We start from the raw sequence: 18,870 nt of genomic DNA on the forward strand, positions 1-18,870 counted from the left end.
TCTGGTAGATAAATTTCTTCTAGAGTCTATGAATACTTGGTACACAGAGGAAGCATCTTGCTTATGTTCTGTACAAGTGCTAGAGAAAAAACTGACAGAGGTTTAATTTGATGTTTGACACACGTTTTAAAGCTTCACCCTAAAATGTTATCTTCACCCTCGAGTGTTTATCTGTTCTCTACTCAATAATCCTGTAGGCTGTTTCTCTGGAGTATGGAAGGTTAGTTGAAAAGCTAATGAGTATTTTGTGTACATAAAGTAAAATAATTTAAAGATAAGAGAATTACCCAATAGTGTCTAATCCAATAATTCATGAGAGTCCCTGACTGCAGGAGTTTTTATGAAATTCAGAAAGGTTAAAGAAGAAAGTCTTCTACTGCTTTGGGGAGTGCTTTGAAAAGTAGGCGATGAGGTAGAGGCCTCATGTAATTTTTCATTTGAGAGGGTTGACTAGTCTTAAACACTTGGCTCCAGGAGGGTCTTCGTAGGTTCTTCACTGATCGATCAGATGCTGAGTAATGCCAAGGTTGGGTAGGCCTCTCTGCTCGGCTTTAACATCACCATTTATTCTGCCAGTTTATAGGAATTGAGTTTTAGGGTGTTCCACTGTCAGAGTGCATTATATGGGGACCCTCACAACGATTAAGACATGGAAGTTGAGGGTTGGATGTCCCAGAGGCTGTTTTCCACCATCACTGTGACTTCGCGGCAGGCACCAGCCATTAGGATAATGCCCTGTCATCTCAGTAAAAAAGAAATGTTTAATTTATTCTTTCTTGACAGGTGTCCAAAACTGGAGGAACAGTTACCTCCGAGGAAAGACTAGTGGTAGTTTCCTTTTCCCAAAACAATTCAAAGCAGAGATAATCTGTGAACTGGTGAAATATGTGGTATTAAGGCACAGATACCAGTGATACAGAATGATGTAGTGAAACGTAAGAGAATACTTCAGAGTTGTAGTTACATTTGCATGAAGTTGGGATTTTCACTGGTCTAAATCTATGTTTTAATTTTGTTGTGTGCATATTGTCATGCCATGTTTTATTGCTTTACCATGTTCTGTGTTATCTCCGTGAAGTGTTTGTGAGGGAATGTCAAACAATTCACCAAACTTGAAGTGATGGAGGGAATCAAACACCACCACCAAAAATTTTCAGATTTGGTATGAATTCTTGGTACAAGCTTTACTATTTAGTACTGCTTCTGAGTCCCTTCTCATGTTAATAATGGTCCTTACTCTTAGAATGCCAGCAACATTATTCAGTAGTCCCATGTCTGAAGGGCATAGATGAAAACAATTACCTGAGTTCATGTAGGAGGGATTCCAACCATGTAAGTTTTAACTTAGCAAATGAAGACTGGTCCCAGCTGTACCATCAGGGACTGAAATTGCAGCAGGTAAGACAAGATTTAAACTGAAGAGCGTAGATTTAGATTAGATGTTAGGAAGCTCTTCCCTGTGAGGGCGGTGAGGCCCTGGCCCAGGCTGCCCAGAGCAGCTGTGGCTGCCCCCTCCCTGGCAGGGCTCAAGGCCAGGCTGGATGGGGCTGGGAGCGACCTGGTCTGGTGGGAGGTGTCCCTGCCCAGGGCAGGGGGTTGGACTAGATGATCTTTAAAGGTCCCTTCCAACCCAAACCATTCTGTGATTCTAAGATACCATCCAACACAGAAATTGGACTTTGCCTTCATGGTGGATTTGTATGGTACGCATCAGACAAAACCAGTGTGTGGAACTCGTTCATTTTTCTCCTCTTCTTTTGAATTTTTAGTGTTATGTTCTAACCCTTTTGGCAGTTTGTAAGGAAAGTGCCTTAAAATGCAGCCTGCCTTGTAGAAAGGCTTGTGAATCTTCTTTCTCTTTCTAAACAGTTGCTTTATAGTGAGCAAAACCTGCAGGATGATAGTCTCTAAAACCAGCAGTCCTGTCCTAATCTTTTGCCTCATCTTTTGCTGTCTTGTCCAGTTCTATCATGAGAACGTAGGAGTGGAAAGGGTCAGTCCTTTGATCCTGTTCAGTTTTTAGAAAGATCAAGGTTTGAGATTCTTCCCAACTGCAGCATCAATGTGGCTGCCTGTCATCCGGCCATGATATAGAGATTCAGCCTGTTTCACTTATGCCACTGAGGAAACACCAAAGGGTAACCATTTTCCAACATACTTACCTAGCTGAATGCAAACCAGCAACTTAATGAAAAATGCTCTGTATCCTGCTGCTGTTTTTCTGAGCAATGCAGTCCAACTCATCTTACTTTAAAAATTCTTCCTGACACCTGTGCCAGTACACTTGTGTTTCCACAGACACTGTTTTATTCAGTACTGAACACTTCAGAAAGTGGATTAAGTAATGCATCCTTTTCTTTCTCTTTTTTGTGTGTGTGTGTGTGTTGGAATAGAACTGTGGGACAAGTAACCTAACTACTGGAAAGAAGAGTTTTGTCATTGAGACACCATGAGAAAGAGGATTTAGATTTTGCCAGAGCCAGAAGTTTCAAAGCGGAGGGCAGAAGCAGGCAGGTTTGCAAGGGTCTGCAGTATTTGAGTAGAGAGAGTACCACAAAGTACTGCATTAAGATTCAGACAGTGGCTTGAATGGTCTATCTAATGAGGGCTTTTATGGAAGAAGTATGCAAAAGAGTGTTTCATTAAGCAAATAAAAATGGAAATCCAGCTTAATATTTACTTTATTCTTGGCAAAGGATGTTGCGAACATTTTCTTCTGGCAGAAGTGTCAAGATGCATAACTGATTACAGAAAGTTCAAAAGAGAATATGGGGACGATAGTTGCAGAGCGCCTGAAAGAGGTTTTATGGATAACTCACTACCTGTATTCTTAAGGGTATTGTTCCCAAAATCAGATTACTATAATTTTATAAGGGTTACACTGAGAGGGAATCTACTGATAGCTTTTACGTAGGTTGTAAGCAGGATTTTGAGCCAAATTCTTCGAGAAGGAAGTCCAGGTGTGTGGTAGACTGATGGCTTTCTAACAAACCTGTGTGTGGGCCTTTTCAGCTTTGGCAGTACTCTTTCTCCTCAGAAAGAGGAGGCTGTGGTTGCCCACCAGAAGATATGACCACGCAGTGAAACATGAGTTTCTGTAAAGATGTCAGACTCTGAAGTCTCCCTGACTTGCCCTGGTGGTTGTGTATGGAATGCGTGGATGGTACAGACCCCCTGTGCTGTGCATCCTTCCCTAGGAGAAGACGCAGACAGAAATGGTTATCTACCAGGTGGATTTAGGCTTGGCTGTCTGTTGAATCCCAAGGGTAGCGTGTGCATTGGCTAATGCTTGGCTTGGCAACCTGCAGAGAGAGCAAGTCTTTTGAAGACTCATGAAACGTTCTGACAACTAGAAGAAAATGAAGAACATGCAGCACATGCTGTCCTCCACGTGTCATTTTGGTCCATTTTTTTTTGATCCATTTTCTCTTCTTTCTCCTCTTCTAGACACACGTGGATTTGGACACTTCCATACCTGGAAACAAAAAATGCAGTGCAGCAATACAACCTGTTCCAGCGATACAGTGCTGCTATCAGCTGTTCTGGCTACTGTCCTAAAAATTGCAGTAAAGATGTACAACAGCAGAAGTTTCAGTAGGCTTTTTCAGTGGGGAAAAAAAAAAAAAAGCAAGCGATCCTTCCTAAAACCAAAATTTTTGCAACTTTACATTTTAGAAACATTCAGACCTCTGTTCTCCATCCCAACTTAATGGCCATAGGGAATCTAAAAGAGCTTTCTTCAACCCATCCCAAAAATAAATGAATAAATAAATAAGTAAATAAATAAAATAATAATCTAACAAGCAACAGATGTTTAAACTTGCTTCAGCTGCAATTAAAACAAAGTCTTTGTGCTGCAGAGTCCGTTTTAAAGCTCTACAGCGTCCCTCCATTTCTCAGTGGCTGTTCTTGTGGTAGGGCTAGGCAAGTACTTTCCTCCTGAAGCCCTCTCCCTCACCTCCCCACCATTTCATATAAAAGAATTTTAACACATGTGCCTGGTTCTCTCGCCTTTAGCCCACCAAAGCATCGGACTTCACAGGCTGGTTTATGCTTCTACTGAGTTTCTTTTGCAGTTTCCTCACTAAGTCAGTTCTTGCTGGGGCTAAGAAAACAAATCGAATGTGGAGCTCCTAGGTCAAGTCAGAGCATGACTTTTCCTCTCCGTAGTCAAAATTAAAAAATGATACATCCAGTCATTCTACAAAGAGATTTGAAGTGTTTCTGTATCAAAAAGCAAGCGTGCTGTAGGAAGTATAGTTCACAACAGCTGAGCATTTAAACAATGAGACAATAATACACTATTGTACAACTACTAAAATAGGGCGGGGACAAGACATAAACAAGTGTTCAAAACATTTTTAGGTGATTTAGTATTTTTTACTGAAGTAGATGGTAACAAAGGTCACTTTTTGACAGCAGTTGTCTTTGGGGTTTAGTAAACAGAATTAGATTCTTGTTGCAGTGTATTCTGATTTAGGTCTCTTTTCCAGGGAGCTGAATTTCTTTATTTTCCTTTACGTTCATGAAGTACCCTGTTCCCCAAACAGACCTATTAAAGTCAGTGGTCCTGATTTTCATTTATATGAAGACATCCTCTGTATTCCTTTGTGGTTGCATAGAGGCATTAAGAAGACCTGAACTCCAGCTAGGTAATGTAACACGGCCTCGTTCACTATAATATGTTGCCAAACCAAAGTGAGTTAAGAAAAAACAAACTCCCAAGCTGGAGTTAAAGTCCCGTGTTTGTTGAGATTTTTCTCAGCAATTAGTAGAGACTAGTTATTTTCATGGTGTGTAGTTTGATGAGCATTAATTAAGGATGAAGAGTATTTTCTTGTCATGGAAGTACTGAGGAAGGTAGATGTTTGAATATTAACTCGGTGGTAGGCAATATCACTTGTAAATCGCACTTTTTTAGTGTGTCAGTCCACATAACTCACATGATGAGTGAGCTGAAAGGCTGGATGTCTTTCAGAAAGATGCATGGGCAGGCTTTTTGTTGTGGGGGCGATGTTCAGGCAAAACTAACAAATCCCGTGACAGAATGTCTGCTTAACTCATAAATCTCTAGAGAATTTTCGGTTTTAGCCTGGGGTGATGTTTATATGTATGTCAATGAACTTAAAATCAAAGCCCCTTGCCTGGCCTACGGGAAAGGAAATGCATCATGAGAATAGGATACCTTCCAACACTAAGGATTCCTTCTAATTTTCTACTGAACACCTCCAGGTTAATACTGTAGCAACAAGACTCTCACGGTGGAATGTGTTGAACAGTCCTTCCTTGATTAATGTTGTACTTCTTCAGGAAGGATATAAAGGTCAAGGTTAGGAGGACTACAGTGATTTACTAGCAGAAATCTGTTAGGTATGTTGAAGGGTGTTATCCAAATGTCTGCTTTATTTCCAAACAAATGACTGAACTTGGATTGGGTGGTTTCGATTCCAAGGCTGCCAGAAAGGAGGAAGCAACAGATTTGTTACTATTACTAAAAAAATGAATAAATAAACTTCTCAAGGGCCTTTCTAGCCTAGGCTGCGAGTGTCAGGCCCCTCTGACTTCCACAGATGATAATATCTTAATGACACGTGCTGTCTACCTCTGCCCCTACAAAGCGTGCCTCTGAGAGCTACCATGCTATCAAAACAGTCAGCAGCTGGCTAAGTTTCTAGTGATGTCTAAGGAAAATTGATTTCCATTCATTATAAAACAATTTACCCCTTCGCTGGGGGAAGTTTTCATCAACTCGAAAGTAATGAAATAATGATGGCAGATTAACAGATTATTTCTAATTTATTCACTTTTAGTTTTCTAAAGAAGAAAGAATGGGAACTTACGAGATTTTTAGATTCTTTTTAAGATGCTTGAAATGCTTTTTAAGAAGCCCCTGGACTTAGTGATCTGCCCATACGATAGGATATTATTGAGAAAGCCAACTTCTATGTATTCTTAGTGTAATAAATCTAGACTGTTTAGTGGTCTAATTTGTGTAAAAACTTATCTGATCTTCTTCTACATTTTTCTACATACGTGTACTTTTCCACAATATTTACATACTTCTTGTATCTATTTGGCTTAATATTTCAGGTGAAAACTAAGAAAATTCTAGCATGTTTGTCTTTCCTTTTAAACTCTGACAGAACATAAGAAGATGTATTCTATTTGAAATTATTTCAGTTTAAGCAGTCCTACTTCTTTCATTGAATCTTTGAAAAACTTTGGCAAGATTCTCCGCTGTAGATACCATATCCTACCCACTGCAGCTGTGGCTGTTGGACACTCCCCCTATAGAAAAAACTAGTCGGATGTACTCGTATAATGCCTTTTGTCTGGATCCTCGGGTAGACCCCTGTGAGTTCACGGGATGAAACAGAAAGCAGATTGTATAGGCCAGGTTGAAGCATCCAGAACTAGAAGATAAGTCACAAAGAGTAACATCATTCCTTAAGAAAATTCAAGATTAACGTATTTCTAACACTGCTTTCCTGCAGATCTGCCCCCCAAAAGGCCAGAGAGACCATTGCTGACTCAGGTGGCGCTTCAGAGCTAAGTCACTGCTGATGGACAAAGCTCCTACTGGCTTCCTTCATGTTCCCTCAAATATGCAAGACTGGTATGAGCCCCCGGCCTTTCTGTAGCATGTCCAGCAAAATTTCATGAGGTCATCTTAGTGGAAGCGTTGCAATTAATCCCCTTCAGGTAGTTCTGTGTGAAAAAACAAACTACAAGTTGTTACCTCTATTGCTAAATGCAAACTCTTATTAAATGTTCTCTCCATCAGACTTCACTGACTGTAGAAGAGTCATGAGCAAGAGGTGTGGGTTTTGCACGGTTAGTGTTTCTAGGAGTCAAATGCAGACCAGGCAGGGCAACTTTACTGATGTGTAGCGACTATTGGCTTTGAAAATAATTTTGATTAAATTTTGGTCTATTATCTCAATCTTTTATACTTTATCATCTTGAATAAGTAGCTGGAGAACAATAAAAATGGATGGATGTTTGGCATTTGGGAATAATCTTTCCCTCATAAAATGGATTGAATGAGATGGTAATGTCTGTTAAAATAAAACTAGGATATCTGTAGGTCCACTAAACTGATATGCCTAGGAGCAACATCATGTCACCTCGCTCCCTGCTAACTCCTTTATTCATCATCTGTCCTCTTAGGCTTAAAAGAAGCAGCTTTGTGAACAGAGAATTTAAGTATAAATGGTCTCTGATCTCATCTTTCTGATATTTTCATGATCACAGAACTAAACTTGAAACAACTAGGTCATTAATGCTAAGGTTTTTAACTGTGCCACCATGTAGATCACTTAAAATTGAAAAAAAAAAAAAAAAAAAAAAGAAGAAAGTAAGTATATATCTTTCTTACATATACCAGAGTTTAAAGAGAATTCTTGAAAGTAGCTTTGAGGAAAAATCATTACATTTTGTCGATAAAGTTTAGGATTCAGTAAGTCAAGCAGTAGCAGCAAGTTTCAAACAGTTCTGCACTAACGACCAAGGAAGATCTCTGCCAAGAACTTCATGCTGAATCTTTTGGAATTAAAATGCAAAATGGAATGAGATAAAAAGAGGTCAAAGAGAGCTTGTGTGAGACCTTATCAGGCAAGACTCTTCACTGCTCTCTTCTTGTGTAATCTTGTCTTGGGGTGCAAACGGGTTGTAAAAGTTAATCATTTGAGCACAGCAGAATCCCATGATGAAATCTCGCCCGTAGTATTCCAGTATATATATCCAGTATATATCCAATATATAATTGAAAGGTTAAGAACAGGTGATTCATGGGCTGTGTGCTGAAAGGCAGATTACTTACTATGGATTTCCTGATACACTCTGTAAGAGTTGGTGGATAATGTGCAGGACTCTCCTGGCTCTCTATATCTTACCGTTAGTCTTTGACTCGAGCATCACTAGTGAAACAACAAAATGGTGCTGTCTGACTAGCTTGTAAAACTTCCCAAATATACACTTCTGCTGCGAAGTACAACTTGAGAACTGCCAAATAAGAACCTGACTTGGACCATTAATAGGCACCATCTGTTAAATGGCCATATAAGATTTTTACATCCAAAAAGACTCCACAGAAAGATTGGTTTAATGTTAAATACCATGGATAGATTTTATTTTAACCAAGTAATGTTCTCTCAGTTTTTAAGTCTAAGTGTTGTGACTGATTAAAATGTGTGTGTTTTCATACATAGAGCCAGACGAGACAGGTTTTTAGCATTGTTTATTTTTGTAAAAAAAAAAAAACCAACAATGTATTTGAAAGGAAGTCATCATTTCTGTCTTTTGATTGCACACTTTTAAACAAAAATAATACAGAGTGGAGAATGAAAAAAACAATTTTTATGTCACTACTTCAAAATAACACCTATGTCTATGAACGTTCAAAATGAAAATATATATACCAAGAATGCTAAAATGTCTATTTTACATTATCTACAAAGTGAATGTTTTAATCCAGCCACAAATCATAGGAAAATACTTTGATACATGAGAAAAGCTATAAACATAAGAACATTTTGGAGGGAAATAACACACATAAAAGCTCATTAAATAATTACAACAACAAATAAATAGTTTGTTCAGCTTTACTTTTTGATTGCTGCCATGCATATTTTAATTTTCGGTATACTGAGATAAGAGAAAGGTCAGCATGCAAGGCAATTATTTTCTTAGAATGAATCTGAAAGCGGATACCAAGTGTTGTATTTTTAAGCTGTTGTCAGAAGTTCATAAAACATGATATAGAAGGCAATAGACGGGATAACTGTTCTCATGAAAACACACAACAAAGCACCTTTTTACAAAATAGACTTCAGTGAATATTCACGGCAAATGTTCTTTGCCTCCACGGCTGGGGAAAATGTAAAAGTTTATAGTGTGGGTTTGGAAGGCTTGTGTTATTCCCCATCTTGAGCATTTGGAAAATCACTCGAAAGGTCCATGTGCTGAGAATGCCCCTTTTTGATTTTGGTCAAAGCAGTAAGCACGTCGTGTCACCGGAGAACACAGCAATGGCAGACTTGTCTTTAAGCAGTCAGAACGGTAAAGCAAATGGTTACAGGTGAGTTCAATTTTGGCACGAGGAGAGGGAGGTGAGAGAGGAGAGAATGTCTGACTTCTAACTTGTACTGTGTTTGCTGGATTTACTGGCTCTTTTCCTCTCTTTGTGATGCTGGATAGGCTTTGCTTGAGAGGTTCCCTCAAAGTTGTGGCTGGACTCATTGTGCTGCCTGGTGTATCGCTTGCACTTGCAGGCCGTGACCACAGTTATTTTGTAGGTTCTTATACTGCCATCCTGGCACTGAAGCTGGATCCTCTGGGTGCGAGTTTTGTCGTTGACACACCTCCACTCTTGCGAGCTCCGCCTGCTCCAGTACTTGGTTCCGTAACCTCCTCCAATCCAGTTGGGGAGCAGCGGCAAAGGCAGGCATTCACCAGCACACACCAGCTCCTTCAGGGGATTGATGCTGGTGCACTGGCCATCTGAAATGTACTTGGTGGATCTCAGTTCCCGACAGCCCACTTGGACACGATCTGCAAAATGCACAGAATAATAAACACTGAGATTCAGGATGGAGAGATTTCCTTAAGCAGTCATTTTCACATTAACAGGCTGTGTTTTGCAGAAGTTAAAGTAGGCTGCAATCTTCACAGGACATCTCTTTACTCTTGTGTCCCCCAACACGAGGGCCTCAAGCGCTGATGGTATCTCTGGGTATTACCACAGCATAAAGAAATCCTAATGATACGCACTTTGGCAGTTGGGGTAGAAAAGGCAATTTTATTCTCTGTGCTTTTTCTCAGGGACATACCTTTTAGGAGAGAAAAAATGCCCCAAGGGAAGAAATGTTTCCTGCTTTTTCTCAGTCTAGGGAATCTGCTTTGTGATGTTTACAACAATTATGTTGGATCATTAGCAAGGGGGAAAATAGTCCTTTGGGAACTGTCTGTGTGCTTTTAAATGAATTTCAAATACTGTGTGTCTTCTTATTCCGTGGTTACGGTGGACTGAGTCTCCCGTGAGCACGACTGCTCTGAACACCGATACTGCAGAAGTGAGAACAGCCAAAGTTACCAGGGAAAGGCGTTCTGCATATGAAGTTTGATTGATTAGCAGTAACGATTTCAGAGTGGTCGTTTTGCCCGCAGGGTAACGCCACCTTTGTGTCTGTGGCAGTCTTTATATTCTATGTAACGTAGAGGATCCTGCAAATTCTCTCGGGCAACTGACACAGAATCAACATGCAGAGCTTCTCATGCAGGCGTGTTTGTACCCGTCTGTATGTGCAGCTCTGCACCCTGCAATAAACACAACTGTTTATTTCAGTAATTACGCTTTGAAATAAACGCCCACAGTGCGCTTAATTTTAATAAGCAATCTTTACTGGCTGTGCTCTCCCTCTTTCTGAAGGACAATTACGGCGCAGATTCTACACACAATGCAATTAACTAACGCCTTTAAAATAGAAGTAATTACTAGAAACATTTTCGAGTGAATCATAAAAGGCTTTGAAGGCACATCTACATATCGCAGCTACAGGCTGCTTCTGTTTCTACTCGGATTTTTGGAAGCAAGTTCTGAACGGAGACACCGAGTTCAGATTGCTTCACCCTGTCCCCCGTGTCTCAGGGTGGGCAGTCAGAGGGACTGTAAATCTGCAGGCTGAGCCGGGGGGCTGCTCTCCTGCCTGCCTCGCAGAGAAGACACAAGCTTGCCTTCCTGCAGCTGCACTCAGGAATGTACCTGGAAGCAACTGGTCACAGACTGGAGTTTGTCTCTCCTCCTGTTTTTATGTCTTTCCTGGCTGCGCTTTTCTCCCGTGACAGCTCTTTGACAGTGAATACCTACAGGGCTGCTCCAGTAATCTCATAATGACGAGATGTTTCCTGTGCGCTTAAACCCGTAGGATCCACAGAAGCTGCCACACCTGCCTTAGCTGAAAGGTATCGGTGTCGCTTTTTGCCTTCACTTTCCAGGGATGACGCTATTTTTACCGAATCGTGGGGGGGGGGGGGGGGTGTGGGGTGTGGGGTGTGTTTTTCTCTGTTTGGATTTCTCTCATTTTAAGGAGGCGGGCAGGGGAGGGAACAGAGCAAGTCAGCAGAAGGTTTCCAGATCCCCGTGTATCTGACATAGAGACGTAAAACTCAGCAGGAAAAGACTGGATATAAAAGGGCAAGTTAGAGCAGAGATCATAGGTAAATTATGAGCTGATTTGTTTACTTTTGCTGGAGGTGTTAAGCAGGTAAGTGCTACAGCAGGAAGTTAAACAGCGGGAACAAAATTCAGAGTTTTTTATTGCATTTGAAAAGTAGCCCAGACACCTCCCCTGCCCGCAGTGGGAGGGTGAGTTAGAAAGCGAGCGCTTTGCAAGTGCCTCGCACTCCTTTCCCTTCATCTCGCTTCCCTGCCGGGTAACCCGTAAACCCCGGCGTTCCTGGGGGAAGGAACCTCCCTCGGGAGGCAGCCTGCCCCGGAGAGCCGGTCCTGCGGGGCTCACACCGGGCGGGCAGGGGGCCGAGGGCAGATCCCAGCCAGGACCCAGCAGCATCTTCCCTCGCCCCGGCTTTCCCCCGGGCGCTGGTTCCCTGCAGCCCCGCCGCGCCCGGGGGGGGCGGGAGCTGCCGGGGCCGCGGGGGGAGCGCCCCGCCGGTGGGATACTCACTGTTACGGTCGGCTCCGGCGCCGGTGTAGTGCCTGCCTCCGTTCCTGGCTTGGTTCAGCGTGCTGTTGCTGCTGGGGCTCGCTGCAGCGGGTTTAACGACGTGTGAGTAAAGTATCTCTGTGGCATCGTTCTTGAAAGCCAAGTAGGTTTTCGTGAAGATGCACGCTAGGAGAAAGCCGTAGAAGTGAATGGCAGGGAGAAGCATGGTTGGTTCAGTCTCTGTCTGACAGAGCTGGATGAAATCTCTTTTCTTCGGCTTCTTCTGGGTAACTCTGAAATTGCTCTCGAAGGTTTCCTTTATATATTCAGAGAGGCTTGGCATTCATTCAGGTGTAAAGTTGTGGATAGCTTCAGAATGAAAACCCACAAAAGGGGTGGGATCCCTGCATGAGCCTGCGAAGACCTTTTACCAATAGGAGAGAAGACTGCAGTAAAGGAGGAGTTAGATGCACTAATTGCAGGATTCCTATTTGGGGCTTCTGAGGGTATCACAAAACTCTGAGGCACCACACAGCAGCATTCGGGCTGGGACCTAGAGGCTGCCGGCTGTGCCCCGCCGTGCCGTGTGGCCCTGCGTGCCTGGCACTTGGTGTGATGGGACTAACACGGTGTCACAACGAGTCCGTCTTGCTCCTGTTATGCAAAGTTACTTCCCCTCTTCTCGAATGTGACTTTCAGAAAACTTGCCAGCTCTGTGTGGATGCAAAATTTTATGGAACTTGCAGAAGACTGCTAGTTACACAAATACTGTCTGCAATATACCAAGATCACTTAAAAAAAATACTGTGAATAATTTAAAGCTGCCTCTAGCTGCTTTAAATTATGCAGCTTTGATCAACAAGGAGCACTGCTAGAGAAACTGCTTGTTTTAGGGGAATATTCTCTCCCTGGTGTGCGGAGCTACAAGTATGTATTTCTGTATCACCACGCATAAAAAGTATCTCCTCTAGGCTCCTTAGTACAAACACATCCATATTCATAGCTCTCACTATGCTCATTCATTCACCAAACTAGTCTTTTTTAGTTTTGTACATTGCCTAGAGCATTCTTATATTTTTAATGTATTATTTCATGTGATAAAGAAAACAAAGAGGAAAGAAGAATCCTTATTTTGGCATATTATTTTACTGTGTCACACACTTACTTGATTTTACATAAAATTACATGGTGCAAATCCAAACACTAGTGTAAACTGAGATGCTGTCAGTAGGGCAATGCTTGTCTGCATCGTGGTGAATACTCTCTAGATTTTCATTATACACAAACCAAGAGTGATCAACAGTTAAAGCTATAGCGTTCTAATTAAAAGGAGATCTTTTTTCTTGGGAAAAAGCACAACCATGCAGGAGGCCACCTTATGTAGAGGACAGACTCTAATCTCACTTACACCCTTTGTAACTGAGTTGATATCTATAGTCATCCTGGATTTTATTTGCTGTGATGAAAGCAGAAGTGGAACACAGGTCAGTTACCTCCGCTGTCGGAGACAACCTTGTTCATCCTAGTCACAAGCAGACATGTGTCTGTATCAGCGACGCTTCCCTCTCACGTCACCAAAAAGTTTCCCTGATTTCAGCAGGAGTAAGGACAGATCCACAGTAAGTGACAAATTGACAGCCTTCGCTTAAAAGACACAGGAAAAACAGGAGTGTTGCAAGGTGAAGTGAGTTTTACTGGCAGAGCTGTGTGTGGGGAAGTTGAGTTGATTGCCTGCATCTATTATGACTAGCCCAACCCAGTTCTGGAATAACAAGAATGTTGCAAGGCAGAGTGATATCTTTCAGCAGAGTAATGTATGGAGGAGTGGGATCACTGCTAACCCCTGACAGAGCTCCAAGTTCCGCTCTCATGGAGCATCTTGCTTAACCACAAAAGCAAAGATGGACATTTTACCTTTGCTTTAAAAAAGAAGTAGAAAGTTTCTCGAAGCAAATTATCAAAGAAGATATGTACATTACAGACCATTAATATTTGAGCATGATTTTTCCTCAACAGCAGCTAACCAAAGGTCTACTTTGTCGATGTTCAAGTCCTGCTTCATTTTTTCTCATATTCACAGATCATACAGATCTGCACACCTCTCCCCTTCCCTGCAGGATAGTCTCTGTGCTGAATTGAGCCAATATAATTAAAAGCATGGGACCCATTTTCCAGTTATCCACAGTACCTGTGGATACCAGTCAGGGCACCTCTTCCTAGTAGAAAGATTTTCCCACATTAGACGAGACTTGGGAAAGTCAGAAGTTTCCTTGAGAGCTGTTTTCTTTGAAATAAGGCGTATAATCTTCTCACAGGAAAAACGAATGGGACCTTGGAGCGGCTATAAGACTGGATCTGCAAGGAGCTTGCTAAGACTTAACCTTTTCAGCTTTCAATGGAAGAGAAAAATCATCCTTTAAAATTGGGCTATATGAAACTATTAAGTTTGTCACTTCTCTTGGTCTCGTCACTTAGAGAAGGAAGGCCTCGAGACAAGCCTCTTACAGCCCTTGTAAAAAGGAAAAGGTTGGCCCTGAATTTGCCACAGAAAAAATAATACAGATTACCTCATTTTTCTGTGCACTAGACACAGAGTAGTCATTATTTTAATGCCGTTTGTTTTTTCCACTTGTTACAAGTACTGTAAATTTCATGATTTCAGTTCCTTGCTCAGTACTGTCAGCCTCCCTGCTTTGCAAAGTAAGTGGGCTTCCGAGGAGTTTGTCAGTTAACTTGATTTATACTTTCCTTCGCCAAACCCAGAGCTTGCAGTCTTTCACTTGTTCTGAGAGAGAGCAGTAGTCTCATGAGGGGAAGAGATGCTGGCCAGTCAAATTTGGTTGTTCTTCCTGAGCGAACTTCACAACAAAAAGGTGTTTCTTGATGCCTAGCTCAGAACAGGTTCCTAGAGTTAAAATACTTTTTGCTGTCTGTTAGTTAGATGATTGTGGTGAGTTCTCAAAGGTGAAGGCTACAACTTAACCTTTGTAGCCTCCAAAACAGACTTATACAACGTATAGTCTGTCCTTATCCTAGTCAGATTCGATGGCTTGTGTAGAACATCGCTCTCTGCTTAAACTGTAATATTGGCCATAAGGAATATATTACACAAGGCCTTTGAAGTCTGTACTGGCTTCCTTTTTGCCTCTGGGCATAACTCAGGATGTTCTTATTGATCTATAAAACCCTGTATGCTTTGAGTCCTAGGCAATAAATTCTCTCTCCTTTATCTTCCATTATGACGCTTAAGATCAGGCAGAGCGTACTGACTATACCTGAGTGTCTGGAGAGGCTGAATGCTCCACCTGAAGGGCCCAGGAGACTGGACTTCACTGCTCCCAAGGATCCACGAGAGCTCTGTTCTGCTGCGTGGCATGGGGCAAAGGCCTTTGTTGGGTCAGATCCTCAAGAGGTGGCTGTGAGGAAGGTGCAGGGAAGAAACCCGTTAACCAGATTCATTTAAATCTTTGCACATGTACTCAGGGATGAAGAGCTACATTTAACTACACACTTTTTTCAACCTAACTGCTTCTTGTCCCTGAACAAGCTTGCTTCTGAACAAACCTAAACATAGTGGTGAAGCCATCCATCACCCTTCAGAGAAAGCGGTATCCAGAGTTACCCACACCTTAAATCTTCCTTTCTGCATTGCTTGTGATGGGGAAAACCACACTTCTCTCAATTGCTGCGGAATAATACAAGGCATATGTTCTGTAAAGATCCCAAAAGAGAATTCCCTTCTGCGTGGTCATTTGTAAGTCTGTCAGGATCCCATCTTCCGTGTTCCTTAGACACGATAATGATGTCCAAAGGGCAAAGTTTTGTGCAGAGTGCGCACACCTGTCTAGCAGCACAAAACAGCCACGGGGAATAGCAGGGTATGCACTGACAAGTACAAATGACTGCCAGAGAGCCTTGTCTTTGCAAACCACATGATCTCTGAACGTGCACAAAATAAGAAGGAATTCCCAATTTTTCATAAAACTTGGGCCTGCCCGGTTTTAATAATGACAGGAGAAGGCCAGAATTAGAACGAAGGCTGCACAGAAAGAAAGGTTCAAAATTTGGGTTTATATTTTTATTTTCGGTCACAAAGAGAAGACCATTAGAGCATTGCACTTCTGACTTGTTTCCAAAGGCAGATACTTTGAGAATAAGTACAGGCCCAGATAAATGACTGCAAAAAAGAAGCTGACATTTATTACTTTGCACCTTAAAACAGAAATGACTGTCAGGCTATTTTCTGTTAAGCAATAAGCATATTAGTAATGTACTTCAAAGCAGCATAAAATGTGATTTGGAGCATGATAAGAGAACTTGTCTGAAAGTGAGGTAAAATTGTAATAAATGCAACTGTTGAGAACTTGTAAGCTATTGTGCAACAAGTTAGCATAGTTTTAAAGCTCACACAGAAAACATGTTAGAGAACCGAGATACCCCCGCCCTGCAAATTCTCAAACCAAAGATTTTTTTAATACTGAGGTTTTTCTATACTAAGTGGTACTTTTTAATTTTCTCAGTAAATTACATCTGAGAGATTCAATGGAAAACATAATATATATTCTCATTAATGAGAATGACTAATTAGTTCTGATTTATGTCTTCTTCATCTCACTAAGATTTCATATTACGATTTTATTTTTTTCTACTTGCTTTTATACATAATTTAGACAGAATAATTTAGGTCAGGCTGTGGCTTCAAAGGAGGCAATTTATCACCCTTATCGAAAAAGACATTAAATAGACTGAAAAGGGGGAAATATTTAAGTTTATTTTTAAATTCTAGCAACATTTACAGTAGGGTGAAGAACTGCTTGCACTAATTATAATTGCCACCTCTTCTTGAGCATTTGCAGTAAGATTTTAAGATCAGACTGAAGACGATGTGTCTTATTGTCATCCAAAACTTGTTTTATGATTTCTGCATATGTTGAAGAAGAAAGAAAAACAAGACAGGGTTTTACAAATGAAAAAATATGAGAATAACAGCTTGTTTATTGGGGGTAACATTTTCAGAAACTCTTAGGTGACACCGAAATGTTACACTCCTATTTTAAAGAGATTTAGGGCAATAAAGCAGGATTGTTTTAATATACAGAAACACTGAAGTCAACTGGACTTTGGTTATCTACATATTTTCTAAAATGTTGCCCTGAGGAGTGAAAGTCCTATTGATTTTCAGTGAGCCAGTGACTTAAATGCTTTTGAAAATTTTACCCTCAGGTTAAAATTCTGAAACTCCTACTCAATGCTAAGCAGGCAAAGTCCCATCAACATGCCCCAGTTGCAAATAAAATAGAAACTGAGTAAAGGTTTTGAAGTCTGACTTGTTTCTTTACGTGTAATTAACTGAACTCTTAATATATCACTATGTTTCAGTAAACTGCTTTGTGTTTCTAATTACGTGGTCTGAAATGATTACAGTGTATTTAAAAAATGCACACTACAACAAACCAGCTAAGAAAATCTGGCAGAGTGTCAGGATTTCCTAGGCAAGCACTTGCCAAACCTGTTGTTAGATCCAAAGTCATAATTTAAAAACAAGCCTACAAGGTATCTCGAAGAAGATCCCTCTTCCCTTCCTTCTGCTCCATCTTCCACTCCCTTACAAGGAAATCACTTTACCTTATCAAAACAGAACAGTTACTGACATTTGTCTCCTGGTAAGAAACCTGTCCCTGCTATGTTCAGGTTTTAGATTTGGCTAATGCATATTCTTGTTAAAGAAAAAAAATTACCTTCACCAAGAATGTTACTGTCCAAATTCTTCAATCAGATAAACATGCACAACTCCTTGCTGAAATTAAGGAAGTACCTGAGGGCAAAACCTGGCCCCAAATTAGAATTTTAATAATCGTAATGCTGTGTAATCCTTTCCCTGCCAAGAGACAGGAATGGCCCATCCTGCACAACAAATTCACAGACTTACCACGCACTGAGTATCAGGGATTTACTTACAATCCATAAACCAGAATATAATTGAACAAAGTGTATACAGCTTCTTTTACTAAAATGAATCCATCCAATATTACGGGACATTTGTACAGTACTGAAAGTCTCTTATTTGCACGTGTAGGACCTGCTGTAACCCAGCGAATGTTTCCACATTATCACCCCAAACACAGTTTTAAACCCTGGGATCCTTAATTAAAATGGAGATCTGTCTCTCTCAAAGGACCTATAGGAATATCTTCACATGTTGGTTTTTGCTCTGAGCTACTGCTCATTTCTTCCTACCTGCAGTTAGTTTCAGTCACCTAGTTCTCTTTTAAGGCCCAAACTGTTTCATGCAATCAATGGATGAGTCAGGCTGAATGAAATTAAGACATGGAACCAAGCACCACCTGCCCACGCAGACACCACAGCCCATTCCAGGCTTCCTTTCCAGCAATTTTAACTACCTTGAATTCACATGTAAAAGAAAATGTAACAGAAAGAGATGATTGATCCCTGCCGATTGAAGATCTCCTCTCTGGAATGCTCTAGGAGCTCTTTTAAAACAATAAAATTACATTTTCACTGAACTAAAGCTTACTAAAACTTCCTATGACTACAGTACAGCCTTAACTAATAAAGTGGCAAGATGCACACCAAGAGTCAAGTTTCCAAAATCATAGGGCTAAGGGCTTAACAGGCTTTTAGGCATTTCTACAGCGAGAACATTTTGTTGTTGCCATTGACTCACGTACACAAATATAGTATGTGGAAACACATGCACACTCAGTTTGGCTATGAGTGTGAAAAATGCTAGTGCCATAAAGCTATTCAGCGGGAATGACTGTTCAGCACATTCCACCCATTCTCCAGGTTGTATGGAAAATTTAATATCAAAACACTTCAGAGAAGAACAAAGAATGGAAATTTTTTGCAGCAGTAGGTGTCAAGATTTTAAAATCTTTTCTTTAATTCACATTCCGAGACTCTTTACAGAAGAAATTTCAGGGAAAAAACTAAGTCTAACCAGATGTTGCTATTTTGATTTTTTCTTTGATTAATCTTGGCTCTTAATAATGGCGGTTCAACAGCAGCAGGATAATCCCTGCCTTAAGCATGATATTAGGTTTTAAAGGATTATTTATCTTATTTTATCTAAGCTTAGAAGTCTCTCAGTATACTTTATGGTAATAAACAAATATTAGCTGTACTTGCTTAATCACGGAGTTTTGAGCAAAACCATCCTCTGTAGCCTGAAGTGCAGTGGGATTTC

The 18,870-nt window shown here is 40.9% G+C and overlaps 1 protein-coding gene across 1 annotated transcript; it reads right to left on the reverse strand.

Moving 5' to 3' along the window:
- Window positions 1-9,136: 9,136 nt before the first annotated feature.
- SOSTDC1 (sclerostin domain containing 1) lies at window positions 9,137-12,006 on the reverse strand. Its single transcript, XM_086468395.1, has 2 exons — window positions 11,685-12,006; window positions 9,137-9,552 (listed from the first exon to the last, which is right to left on the reverse strand). Exons 1-2 carry the CDS (start codon window positions 12,004-12,006, stop codon window positions 9,137-9,139), a joined length of 738 nt encoding a protein of 245 aa, XP_086324521.1.
- Between the last annotated feature and the right edge of the window lie 6,864 nt (window positions 12,007-18,870).

Source organism: Leptosomus discolor, chromosome 7 (assembly GCF_034619465.1).
Source record: "Leptosomus discolor isolate bLepDis1 chromosome 7, bLepDis1.hap2, whole genome shotgun sequence".
Lineage (NCBI taxonomy): Eukaryota > Metazoa > Chordata > Aves > Leptosomiformes > Leptosomidae > Leptosomus > Leptosomus discolor.

Bases quoted from the DNA above. Each gene is read 5' to 3' on its own strand.
- SOSTDC1 (XM_086468395.1), bottom strand. From the start codon at position 12,006: ATGCCAAGCCTCTCTGAATATATAAAGGAAACCTTCGAGAGCAATTTC. The intron at 9,553-11,684 runs GTGAGTATCCCA...TGCATTTTGCAG, and splicing joins CGCCGGAGCCGACCGTAACA to ATCGTGTCCAAGTGGGCTGT.